Source organism: Arachis duranensis, chromosome 3 (assembly GCF_000817695.3).
Source record: "Arachis duranensis cultivar V14167 chromosome 3, aradu.V14167.gnm2.J7QH, whole genome shotgun sequence".
NCBI lineage: Eukaryota > Viridiplantae > Streptophyta > Magnoliopsida > Fabales > Fabaceae > Arachis > Arachis duranensis.
This window is the reverse complement of record NC_029774.3, coordinates 132,748,073-132,762,106: the sequence shown is the minus strand read 5'-3', so window position 1 is coordinate 132,762,106 and position 14,034 is coordinate 132,748,073. Positions and strand designations below refer to the sequence as shown.

General features: G+C 30.7%; 1 protein-coding gene across 1 annotated transcript; it reads left to right on the top strand.

The window, feature by feature from the left end:
- The first annotated feature begins 315 nt into the window (after positions 1–315).
- On the top strand, positions 316–4,621 carry LOC107482011 (probable inositol transporter 2). The gene is made up of 5 exons (XM_016102383.3): positions 316–620; positions 708–778; positions 2,710–3,045; positions 3,144–3,845; positions 3,929–4,621. Exons 1-5 carry the CDS (start codon positions 488–490, stop codon positions 4,400–4,402), a joined length of 1,716 nt encoding a protein of 571 aa, XP_015957869.1. The 5' UTR covers positions 316–487; the 3' UTR covers positions 4,403–4,621.
- Positions 4,622–14,034: the final 9,413 nt, after the last annotated feature.

The window sequence follows — 14,034 nt, the reverse complement described above, 5'->3', positions numbered from 1 at the left end:
ATTTAATGTACTCATTCATTATATCCATAATTATCTTTTTTTATTTAATTTTTGACCAATAATTCATCTTAATTCAGACATATGCACAAAAAGATACATATTTTATTTCTAGATGGAATTATCTTTTTTCAAATTAAATTTAAAATTTTAAATTCCTTTTAGAGAAAGTAAGGGAGAAAAATTCTAATTTAAGATATTTCAGTTGTTTTTTTGTTATTAAAAATTAAAAAGATGAGGATTAGTTTGGTTCTGGAGTGTAACCTCCATCTATAAATACATGCGCACCCTTCATATCTATGCTACATGTGACTTCCTCTAGCTTTCTCTCTTTCTCTTTCTTTATCTTGTTCTCTGAATTTGAGGAAGATCTTGATAATTCTTCTCATATTCTCTTGATAAATTTCCTCCTAATCTCGTGCTCTATCTGTGTGAGCGAGTGGTGAGTACACCTAAAGAAGCGTAAGGAGCAAAGAAGGAGGAGGAGCTAATGGAAGGAGGAGTACACAAGCCTGATGCTTCGGCCTTCCGCGAGTGTTTGTCTCTCTCGTATAAGAATCCTTACGTTCTTCGCCTCGCTTTCTCAGCTGGAATTGGTGGCCTCCTCTTCGGTTACGACACTGGTCAGCACTCACTCTCTCTTCACAACATTATTATATCATTATTACGGTTACTACTAATTCATTATATCTCAATTATCCTCCTTGCAGGAGTTATTTCGGGGGCTCTTTTGTACATAAGAGATGACTTCAAAGATGTTGATAGGAAAGTTTGGCTTCAGGTACTTATTACTAATCTGTTTTTTTCTTTTTTTTTTTTAATGGCCTCGCATCGCATAGTATAACAACAATTCAAAACTAACAAACAACCAAGTCTCGCATAAAAAAACAAACAAACAAACCACATGCTTTTAAGTTTGATATAATTTAACCATCACTTCGGCCAATGCTGCTTAACTTTGCCATCTTGTCGTTCTCAGTCTTCACGGGAACTGATCTTCTCAGTCAATTAATTATCACATTTTTCCTCCCTCTCTGTTTTCACTTTGATTTTTTCATCAATTTGTCGCGAATCCTGTTTCCTTTTCTTTTTTTTTCTTTTTATTTTATTTTATTTTTGACTGCGAATTTTATAATCACGGATTTCTCGCAAAACGTTACAGATCTGTTATTTTTATTTCTGGAAAATGTTTTATCTGTTTTGATTTTACGGAGATTTTCCGGAACGGAATTTGTTATTATTTATTTTCTATGTCATTATGTTTTAATTTCCAGAGTGGTATTTATTTAGTTTCTATTATCATCAATTAAAGAATTGCAAAATCGTCACACTAAATATAGAAGATCACATGCCAATTGCATTCATAATTTTTTGTTGTAACATTATTATTGTGCCAATTATTTCTTTCTCATCTGAACGTTAAAGAAATCAGATTCCAGGCTACCAAATTCCTAATTTTTATTATCCATCAATTCCTGGAAAGCATGGTAGCTTGTTACCGTAGATAACAATAGATGGGACCCAAAGAGGCAAAAATTGATAAAAAGAAGCCAATTGCTATTAACTCCACGATTTTTTTTTAGGAAAGATATCTCCACACTTTAATTATGAAGATGTCATGTCTTTTTTATATGAACAATTTTTTTTCAATTCTTTTCAGCTAAAGGCATGGTTTGTTCTTTTTCTTTCAATACTTTTTTATCAATGATATGTTAAGTGTAACTTATTAATCAATAAACAGATAGAAAATATTTTCAAGCTTAATAATGGTTATTTGATAGTTAATGAGTTATAACTCAAATAGTATAATTTTGTGGATTCAAGTCTCTCTATCTTTCGTAGTGTTTGCTTTGAGATAAGATTGACTTTACCCTCTTTGTTTTGGTTAAAGGATGAAAGTGATGTTATTGTTAGAATCTCTAATTTATCTGGGGCTTGTTTGAATGATTCTTTGAAAATATTTTTTAAAAGAGAAAGTATAGGAAACTAATTTTTTGTTAGTTAATATTATTTAAACCGTTTTATTTTTTAAAAGATTTCGAGTTTAGATTTTATAATTTAAGCTTTAAAATTTAAGATAAAAAATAGTTTTAAAAATACTGATCGATATTAGCCTAAAAAAGTTAGTTCCTAATATTATTTTTTAAAGGGAAAAAACTAAAATTTGTTTTTTTTTTTTCAGTAAAAAAAGTTGTTTTTTAAGACACCAGTCTACTTGGTTTTTTTATTCACGGTCTCTACCTCTTGGGAGAGATAACACAAGGCCCAAACACTAAAACCCACAAGTGCCTCCTCTAATATTGAATATCAAATTAGGCCCTAAAAACAATGTTTTTTTTCACTTCCAATGTTTTTGAAAACTTCAAGACCCGGAAATAATCTTTTTTAATCTAAAATACCAAGAGATGACAATAAGGTGTTACCTCAAAGTGCTATTAATATTGATTAAAGTTTTAGATTCCTAATAATTTTTTTGGAAAGATACAGGTAGACAATGAAAATACTAAATAATAAGAATGTACTGTATTCTTAACTTATTGAGCCAATTTTAGAGTCTATTATTTACATTGTTTACAAAAAATCATTATCTATCAGCAAAGTCTTTTTATTTTTTATTCTTATTATCCATGTCCTGAACTTGAAGTAAATGAATTTTGTGTTAGTTGTAATGGTGTAACGTTGATATATATTTGTTATTAAACAAAATTTCAGGAAGCTGTTGTAAGTACGGCAATAGCTGGAGCAATCATAGGGGCAGCAATTGGTGGATGGATCAACGATAAATATGGAAGGAAAATCGCCATCATGCTTGCAGACTTGCTTTTTTTACTTGGCTCTGTAATCATGGCTGCCGCACCCTCCTCCGCCATTCTCATCGTAGGCCGAGTTTTTGTTGGTCTCGGTGTTGGTATGGCTTCCATGGCGTCTCCCCTCTATATTTCCGAGGCTTCGCCAACCAAAGTCCGAGGTGCACTTGTCAGTCTTAACAGCTTCCTCATCACCGGCGGCCAATTCCTCTCTTACCTCATTAACTTGGCATTTACCAAGGTTAGGTAACATACCACCCATGTGTTATGTTTTATTAGAAATCATCATAATATTATTGGCCAAGAAAGATCTAAAACATATTTTGTGAGTTGATTCAGGCACCAGGGACATGGAGGTGGATGCTTGGAGTGGCAGCAGCACCTGCCTTAATTCAATTGGTGCTAATGTTTTTTCTTCCTGAATCACCCCGCTGGCTCTACCGAAAGGGGAAGGAAGATAAAGCAAAGGAGACTCTGATCAAGGTTTATCAAGAAAAGAGTCTGGTTGATGCAGAGGTACAAGCCTTGAAGGAATCAGTTGAGTTGGAAGAGAAGGAAGCTGCAAACTCAGAAAAGATAAGCATAATGAAGATGCTGAAAACAAAAACTGTTAGGAGGGCTCTGTATGCAGGAGTTGGACTCCAATTCTTCCAGCAGTTTACGGGAATAAACACCGTAATGTACTATAGTCCCACTATTGTTCAGCTTGCTGGCTTTGCATCCAACCGGACTGCAATGCTTCTGTCCCTCATCACCTCCGGCCTCAACGCCTTTGGTTCCATCCTCAGTATTTACTTTGTCGATAAGGCTGGCCGCAAGAAGCTCGCCTTGATCAGTTTGTGTGGCGTTGCTATATCTCTGGCCATCCTTACCGCCACCTTCCGCCACACCGAGACTCATTCTCCCATGATCAGTGCATTAGATACTTCCCATTTCAGTAACAACACTTGCACTGCTTTCTCCAAAGCTGCAAATCCTGCTGTATGGGATTGCACGGCATGCCTCAAGGTTGATTGTGGCTTCTGTGCTTCATCTAACAAGGTAAGTTAGACCGTACTGGTTCTTCTCCAACTCACTCTGTTTTTGTAGTAGTACTAAACATAAACAATAACTTGATGATGCAGTTGATGCCTGGAGCATGTTTGAACCCAAATGACATAACAAAGAAGCTGTGCCAGAATGATCACAGAGCATGGTACACAAGGGGATGTCCTAGCAACCTTGGCTGGCTTGCGCTCCTTAGTCTTGCTCTCTACATCATATTCTTCTCGCCCGGGATGGGAACCGTTCCTTGGGTTATCAACTCTGAGATTTATCCTCTCCGGTACAGAGGAATTTGCGGAGGAATTGCCTCTACCACCGTTTGGGTTTCCAATCTTGTGGTTTCACAGTCCTTCCTCTCTCTCACAAAGGCTATTGGCACAGCTTGGACGTTCATGCTCTTTGGAATTGTCGCCGTCGTGGGATTTTTCTACGTGGCCATCGTGGTTCCTGAAACCAAAGGAGTTCCAATTGAGGAAGTTGAAAGTATGCTGGAAGAGAGAGCTCTGCACTTTAGGTTTTGGGAGAAGAAAACTGCTCCCCCAAACAAGCAGTAAACTAGTAATAAAGTTGTTATCTGTCTTTTTTAGATTTTAAAACTCTTATAGTTTGTCTAGGGAATGGTTAAGTGCGTCTTCTTTTTAATTGCTACTACTACTTTTTTTTTTTGGGGGTAGAAGATAGTTTGCATTTTAAACTTTTAATACGTGTGTGGAATTTTAAGTTATTCTACTATGTTATCAAAGTTCAAATAAGTTAACTAAATATTTTACGGACTTGGTAGTTTATTATTTATTTATAGCTAATTTTATGGTGTTTAAATTACCTAAATTAATTTGTTTTTTTTTTTAAATTTTTTAAAATTTATTAACTATTAACTAGTTATTTATGTTGACAAATGAATACTATTTACAAGGCACTATAGCATTCTCCTTTAATGTATTTGAATGTTGTGGTCTTTTTTGCTATTTGGTTCATCGTTATGTAGAGGAGAAATTCATGTTGAGCCTGAATCTTATAGTGAAATTTGTCATCGAAGCTGTAACAAAGTGACTTGATTCGTGCAGAGGTTGGAAATAATGATGTTTTTTTTTAAACAAATTTCTTTTGGATTTTTTTACAGCAATTCTTGAAGAAAAAAATGTTAACTTTAGTGAGTTTGTTATTGGTTAATGGGCTAAAAAAATTAATTGCATTAAATTGGACCTTATTGTAAAATTTTTAAAAGGTATAATTGTTTAATTCTTTTAGTCACTCTCACCCGGGCTGCTCCCATAATGTTTAATTGTTTATCAATCAATAGGATCTATGGGATATTTAATTATAGTAATTAGTTTATATTTTTTATTTTCATTCATAAGACGAATCCTAACATAGTCAAGCAATAACTTTAAATAAAGGAAAGAAAATTTCAATCAAATGTAAGTTAATCGAATATTACATTCATTTATAGATTACAGTAGTAACAATTTTTAGACGAAGGATGATTTTTTTGTTTACGTAAGATTCCCGGCCCTTTACTTGGTTTAGTTTTTCCAGTTTTATTTCTTTTTGGACAACATAGGAAATTGGGCTTGATCCACTAAGTTTTAGTGAAGAATAACCTAGTATGATTTGATCAGGGTGGGCCAAGACACTTGAATGGATGATCGTGCGTGTTACATCCGCCACCCTTCCCTGATTCCCTCCCTACCTAAATTTATGAAATTCAAATGATTTTCTTTTTGATATTAAAATTGAAATGATTTAAAAGAGTTCACACATTCTACAAAGAATGAATGTGTAGGCTCTGAGACAGAGAGGCAGAAAAGAGGTACTAGTTTACTTTAGCGGATACAAGACAAATAGGTAGATTACATGGTAGATATGTCGTAGGCCAGACGAATAATACTGGACCTACATTCATCAAGAACAGCTCATCTCCAATTCAATCATTTGAAAAAATAATAATGTCACCCACGAGGTTTCTATTTTCTCACACCATCTCCATTAGTATTTTCTATTGTTCATTCATCAGTCTCAGGTTTTCCTACTAGTCCTACCATGCTCATTGCTCAATTTTCTTTTCTTTTTTTTAGAAGCGGTGGAAAAGTTCGTTATAGAAGAACTATATTTGGATCTGTAGCTATAGGAATCACTGTCCCACATAGTTTCTGTTTTAGGCCCAACATTCAAAATCATGTGAATGGAAGCCTGGCCCACTTAACTATACCTCTACACCCTCATAAATGGGCCTTACTGGGGGGTAATAATTTTTACCCTTACCCTTTATTTATTTATTTTCCCTAGTACAACGCCAGAACAGAAAACTTAATAAAAACACCAGTTTACATGATCTTTTTTTAAAGGAAATACTGATTTGTAATTTCTTGTTTGTGTACGGGTGTTTGCATATATACAGTAGCATTGCATTGCAGAATCATTAGTTAGAGAAGTGTGGAATCTTACGAAGAAACAGAAACCATGATAACGTGAAGCAGTATTCAATCTTCATGCTGTGATAGCGTTATTGTACCTCCTATGGCTTAGGTCAATTGTAACTGGGTTTCCTTCAATTCCTTGACTTGTCTTAATTTTGACCCTATAAAGTGTTCTTATGCTACCCCTATTCTAACCGACCAAGTGTTCAACGCTAATAACTGTTTGTGCCCGTCTTTTGCTTCATCAATTTGAAAATGACCCATCCATACACAATTTAATCTTTTATGTTTGAGAAAAGGATAAATAGATCCTGACCTTTTTGTTCTACACAAAATTTGGACGGATCAATTCCTCCGTCCAAATGCTTTTGTTAGCGACTGATCTATCTAAATGCCTATGTTAGGAACTGATCTGTCCAAATTTTATGAAGATCACGAACTTAAATGTATTTTTTAATAGTCAAAAACAAAAATATTCGCAGGACAAAAAACCTTTTTATCTTTTTCTTTTTATGTTTTTAAGAAATTTATAACAAATAGTCCACGCTACTTTTTCAATGCAAACAGACGAAAATTAAGGATTATTAGTATTTGATTAATTACTTGCTAATTTAAATTATGGTACGAGATTCAAGTCGAGGCCTCTAGAAATTGGATAAACTTAGGAAAGCAAGATAAAGCATGAATTGGTTTCGGCTTACGGTGGAGAGGTGCTTTTTGAGTCAACTTTCATTTGCATGCGGCCTGCTATCTTTCATTCACATACGGCTTTCTAGCATATTCCAACTACGATAGAAATCTTTTTTATTGCTTGTGGCTCCTTCATTCTTAAGTCAACTATCTTTCTCATTTTGGAAATTAATTATTTCACCTTTTCAATACAAAAATAATTAATTCGTGGAGAGTGGAGACAGAGAACAAGATGGTTAAGAAACCTGTCCACTTCAAATCATGACTTTCTTCTTTGGACTGTAAATATTATTTTAGATTTTTATGATGATTAGAAAATTACAAATCGGATGATTGATTCATTTGAACATTTCCTTTTAGGATCTAGTTGCATCGTAAGGTTTCTGATTGGAGAATTTTGATTTGCCCCTTCAATGTCAAAACTCAGACGAAATAATAAATGAATAGTAGAAACTCACTTTCAGATGAAGTTATTTTTAGATGAATGATATGTGTTATTATTTGGTTTAAAAAAATTGATATATTTTATATAAATAATTTAATTAAAAAATTAATTGATATAATTATGATGTTAGATTTTTCATCGTATTTTATTTAAAAAATAAATTGACTAATTTAAATTGAGAAATTATAGTTAATTATTTATTATATAATTTTTTTAACCAAAATTATAATTAAAAATTATTATAAATTTTTTTACTAATAATAAACTTATCATATACTTTTAGAGCTCATATTAACTAAATCCTAAATAAATTATTTATTTCTAATAATTAAGGTAATCTAGTCAACTCATCATACTCAATCTCTTTCTCTTATTCACTAACAAAAAATATCATGAGATCAACATTTTTTATTGATATTAGCTAATATTTTATTTTTTATTAAAATTTAATATTTATAATTTAATATCTGTAGTTTAAAGTTAGCTAAATATTGAAAAAATAAAATAATTATTATTAGTTATGCAGCAATACTCTTAACTAACATAAAACATTACATCATTACTGTCTATGCTGGTATTTAACACAGGACAGTAGTGAAATGAGACCAAATATATATATGCGCAGCAGTTTATACCGTTAATGATTTTCTTTATTAGGAGTTTCAATTCAAATTAAACAATTAGATTAAAGTATCTTTCAATCGATTTTTAGATTGCAATATTTTACATCAATGATCGAGACGTATAATTTTCGAACTTTTAAAATTTTAGTTTAACGAATGTTTGATAATTAACTATAAGATATTCTGAGAGTCCATATTATATAATAATGAGTATTCAAACATTTAAAAAATGATCAGTTTCAACTTTCAACTCCTACTGTTTTATAATCGATTTACAAATGTTACTTAATAAACTTTTATTCATGCTGATGGCATGTAGATTCCCTTAAAGTTGAGTAGCTTTGATCACCTCCGAAATATACAAGCACAATTATTGCTTATTTGCTTCCTGAAATTCCTTTAATAGAGGGCATTTGCATGTGAATTCCCCTTTTTTTTTTTGGTACTGGCCTTAAAATATGATTAATTATTCCCTGTTTTAGAACTTTTAACAATAAAACAATCGTGTGGGTGTATTGTTTGGTTCAAGATCATATGGCTTGGCCCTAACCTCCTTATGAGGATTCCTCCTACCTTGTAGCTAGGTCACATTAAAATAAAACATTGTTTGAAGGTTCTATGCGATTAAATAAGCAATTAAGCTCATGCATGTGATTGTGAGAATGCTGCTAATTAATAAGGGTTTGAGGAAAAAAAGTAAACAATGTCTAGAACAGCCTTATTAGGGCATGAACTGTGATATCCCATAAAGGGAGGTATATTGTGCCAGAATCTGACCCATTAATTATTATTAGAAGGAATAATCTATAATAATCATAGATGTTCATTCTGTTGGAAGGACATGAACTAGCTGCTATATTATACCGAATAATAATAACCATACCCATCAAAGATTTGGAAAACTTTTAAGTATATACTAGTATATTAGTGTTTCAGTAAATTTTAACGGTCGATTTTAATTATAAAAAATATATATAATACACTAGTGTACTGATATATTTAAAAATTTTTCTAAAGATTTTAGTGTTTTGGACTGGAATAATCTACCTGTGCCTTTCCGATCCTTGTGAACCTAAAAAGTTAAAGTGGTAAATTAAAAGCACCAATTGCCTGTAGATTAAGAATTGAAGGATGTATATGCCTAATAAGTCAAACAAGTGGAGACAATAATTTTAGGCTTTTTAATTTAATTTGGGCCAACTCTTCTTTTAGAGATTAATGTTTATATACTGGGCAGTTAGTGTACAGTTTAAATGTTTAACATTTGATCAGATGTATTACTATGCATATAGAAGATAAAAGTAAAATTTTAAGATATAAACTGTGTAATATTTCGACCATTTTTAATACAACAATATGGATATTGTAAAGGGAATTCTAACGTTCAAGATAATGTATATATAAACTGTGTTTATAGAACTTAGAAAGGAATTGAACACATCTCCCTTTTACTCTTTTTGCAGGTACTCTTGTAGTTGTTTTGCTTTATGATTATGTATCCATTTTGATTATTTTGTTATTGTTTTAAAATAAAGTTTAAATATGACATAATTTCAAGAGCTGTTATACATCTAAGTATTTTTGGCAATTATCAAATCTAATTAAATTGGTTTAAATTTAACAAAAATTACTTTTATTATACGTAATATGTACACACGCGTTTTATTAATGCAAACAAAATTATATTCCGTTTTACTTTGTGTTTGTTTTTCGTGCGCCTTCTCCTCCTCTTTTTTTATTGGTGATGTTGCTTTTGCATTTTGTTTTTGTTTCTTCTTTTCCTCCTTTTTTCATGTTATTGCAGTCATTTATTCTTTTTTTTGTTTTATATTTTTCTTTTATTTTATTCCTCTCAAGAAAATAAATCAAGAATAATTTTGAGAAAATGAAATAATAAGAAGAAGATGAAGAAAAAAGATGAAAAAGAAGAAGATGAAGCAGAAGATGAGGAGGAGTAGGAAGAAGAGTTTTAAATTGTGCAGGATAATAAGATCAAATGCACCGAAATTACATAGTGATTGCGACACAATTAATTCAAAAATGCACCGAAATTACAAGAGTTTTTGAGTTTATAGAATGCACAATTTTTTATTCATTTGTTATTACACAATAGTATTGTTATAATAATATTTTAGTTCATTTGCACTCCAGGTGTGTTGTCGTCTTGTCAATGAACAATTTGTCCTAAAGATTGGGATGACTTTCAAGACAAATTAAATGGAATTTAATGCAATTGAATAAAGTGATGATAATGAATAATTTCATTATTCTTTGCTAAAAAATTTGGTCAATACTTATCAGTAGCATAAAGTGAACCTCAATTAATACACAAATGAACCAAAATTAGTTCAAATTTGAATAATCATCAACAAAAATACATCAAATTTCACTACAATAATATAGATTATTTTTTAGGGTTATATGTATAAAAAAAGAATTAAAATTTGTCAAAAAAATAAATTTTGACATTATTTTAACTATGAAAATATGTTAATAAAAATTTTGTCAAAAATAGTATTTTTAACATATAAGTAATTGTGAAAAAAATTTGTCAAAAATAATTTGTTAAAAAAATTTGAGAATATATTTTCTGTGATACTTAATAACCGTAAAAAATACTATTTATTTTGATACTTATTGACCATAAAATATTCTCAACAAAATTTTTCAACAAATAATGAGATCAGATCTTGAAACTGAAGAATAAATTGAGATTTTAAAGATAAAGAATGAGTAGTATGATCCCAAACTGAAAGTAGTGTGATGTCAAAATTGACAGAACCCATAGAAGAAGAGAAATAGTAGAGTAAATTGAAAACAAATGAATGTCAAAATTAAGAAATAATTTTCTACGGTCAAATTATTAATCAAGAAAACATAAAGAATTTGACATTTGTGATATTTGTCAAAAATATATATTAATTTTGACATTTAATTATGGTGTTAAAAAATAAAATGTTAAAATTACTGTTTTTTCTTGTAGTGTTTATTTTTGGATCTAAATGAACCTCAACTAAACTAAGAAATGAATCAAAATTACTTAAAGAATAAAAAATTTGGTCAATACTTATCAACAACATTAAGTGAACCTCAATTAACATACAAATGAACTAAATTAGTTCAGATTTGAACAATAAGTCAAAAAGACTCAATCATCAACAAAAACACATCGAATTCATTTTTGGATTCAAATGAATCTCAATTAAACTAAAAAATAAACCGAAATTACTTAAGGAATAAAAAATTTGGTCAATACTCATCTGTAGCATCAAGTGAATCTCAATTAATATACAAATAAACCGAAATTAGTTCAAATTTGAACAGCCAGTCAAAAACACTCAATCATCAACAAAACAAATCGAATTTATTTCTAAATTCAAATGAACCTCAATTAAACTAAGAAATGAACCGAAATTACTTAAGGAATAAAAAATGTGGTCAATACTTATCAGTAACATTAAGTGAACCTCAATTAACACACAAATAAATTAAAATTATTTCAGATTTGAACAATCAGTCAAAAAAACTCAATCATTAACAAAAATACATCGAATTCATTTTTGGATCCAAATAAACATCAATTAAACTAAGAAACGAACTAAAATTACTTGAGAAATAAAAAATTTGGCCAATATTTATCAACAGCATGAAGTGAACCTTAATTAATTCACAAATGAATTAAAATTAGTTCAGATTTAAATAACCAATAAAAAAGACTCAATTATCAACAAAATCTCATCAAATTCATTTCTGGATCCAAATGAACTTCGAGTAAACGAACTAAGAAATGAACTGAAAGTATTTAATGATGGTATAAGAAGAAAATCAAAACTAATAAAAATGTTAGTAAAATATTGATATTGTTGGTAACGATAATAACAAAAAAACGTAACTTCAAAAAAAAATAACGAAAATAAAACATACACATGTAAATTTAAAATATTTGATTAAATTTTAGTAGGATTATAACTTAGATATAAAATTTTATTTTATAATTTTTAATTTTATAAATAATTTTTGTTTTACGATATCTTCAAGTCTAACAAGATAACGACTAATTCGCTGCAAAAATTGGCAAGTTGATGGGGGCATGAAACTCAAATCCTAACTCGTGGACTAGCGTTGCGGTAGCAAAGAATCTTGGGTGTCCAATGAAAAAACAAGTGTTGTAAGGTGTTTGTATGAGGAGGCATGGGCAATGTCCACGGAAGAAGGCATTGACACGTGGCCCTGCTCCCCCATGACTGTACCTTATGACTCTCTCGAGCGTGTCACCCAACACTTGACTTTGAAGTGCTCAACTACTATCTCCTGCTCCCATTGGCATCACTCAATGTTGGTGGTACTATAGGGTGCACATTCTCACTTGTTTACTTATTAATTATGGAGTATTCTATAAAGCTAAGGTGCCACTGGGAGGAGATTAATTACCATTAATTAATTTCTGAAATCAGTGTGCAAAGTGGCTTCTGTGCCTGATTTATTAAAATAAAATAATGTTGGCTTCTTTTCACCCGGCAACTGATTCACCATCAATTTGCGAGACACACGCCAACACGCCGGGGAATCCTCAAAATGCTGCCCATATAAATAATTATAATTTGTTTTCCTCATAATAATAATTAAGTTGGTAACTTGCACTGCATGACACTTATCATTGCATATATATGGGCTTTTTTTTATTTAAATAAAATATATTAATTATTTACTCAATTAAATCAAAATACAGAATCTTACCGTTTTGAATATTTAGTTTTGATTTTATTGGTTAAAAACAAAAATGTAAATTACAAAACTTTTGCAGATGTTGACAGCGAACATTTTCACTTTTTTTTTTTTTACCGCAAAAATAATGTTGTGTTTTTGCCTCGATAGCTAGTAAAATTATGGAATTTTTTTTAAGACAATGATAGCAAATTTATCATAATCACACACTTTTATTTATTATTTTTTATTTTTATCTCTTATTTTTTATTTTTTTTTCTCTTAAAATTATCACAAAATAATAACTTAACACATTAATATTATTATTTATTCAAATGCAACAATTAGACGTAACGATAATGGTGATTTTTTGTAAGATAATTATCGAATTATAACGTAAACATGACAATTACCATCGTTAATTGAGTACAATTAAAAAGTTTGATTTTGGTAAATATAGGTTGACTGAATGGGAAAAAACACATAAGAAAAATAGGATATTCATTTCTATTTATTGATGAAAGTCAAAGAGTGCATTATAAAATATTTTGGTTTAAAGATGACGAATATGTTCTAACTATGTTCGAATTGCATGGAAAGATTGTGGCACAAAAAGAGATTCGAAGCTTTACATTGAAGTCGTGGACATACGTAAAAATGAGTTAATACTTAAAATGACCTCTAAAATTTAATCTCGATCTCAATTTGGCTTCTAAAATTTTAATTGACTAAAATTAAACTCAAAATTTTAAAAGTCTACTTATGTTTGTCCTTCTGCCTATATCCGTTAATAGCGTGCTTGGATGGAACGTTAAGTGACACGTTAGTTGACAGATGGCTTGCTAACACTTATTTGACATGGCCAAAATTGTGATAGGCTCAATTTAGTCCCTTTTAATGAACTTAAAATCCTAACAATGAAAGCCAAATTTCCAAATTAAGATCATTATTTGGGTGTTAGAAAAGACGCTGGGGAGTACTAGCTAAGGTTCTGGGAGCTGCAGTAAGTCACGTTCACATGAAAGCGTGGCAAGGAACCTAAATTGAGTTAGAACTGGAAAGGTTCCACACTGGTGCAATGGTGGGATGCGTCCTGTTCTTCGTTGGTCAAAAACAGAAGCAAATCTAGATAAACTATTTTTTGAATGTCCAAATTATAATGTAAATTCTTGAACTGCTTTCTTCTAGAATTTACCTCTTCTTTTTATAATGCATGCTTAATTTATTTTTGTGGTTCTTATTGTGACAGATCTTTAAAAAAAGATGGTGTGAACTTTTTTGTGAACAAATGATGAGAAAGAAGAAGG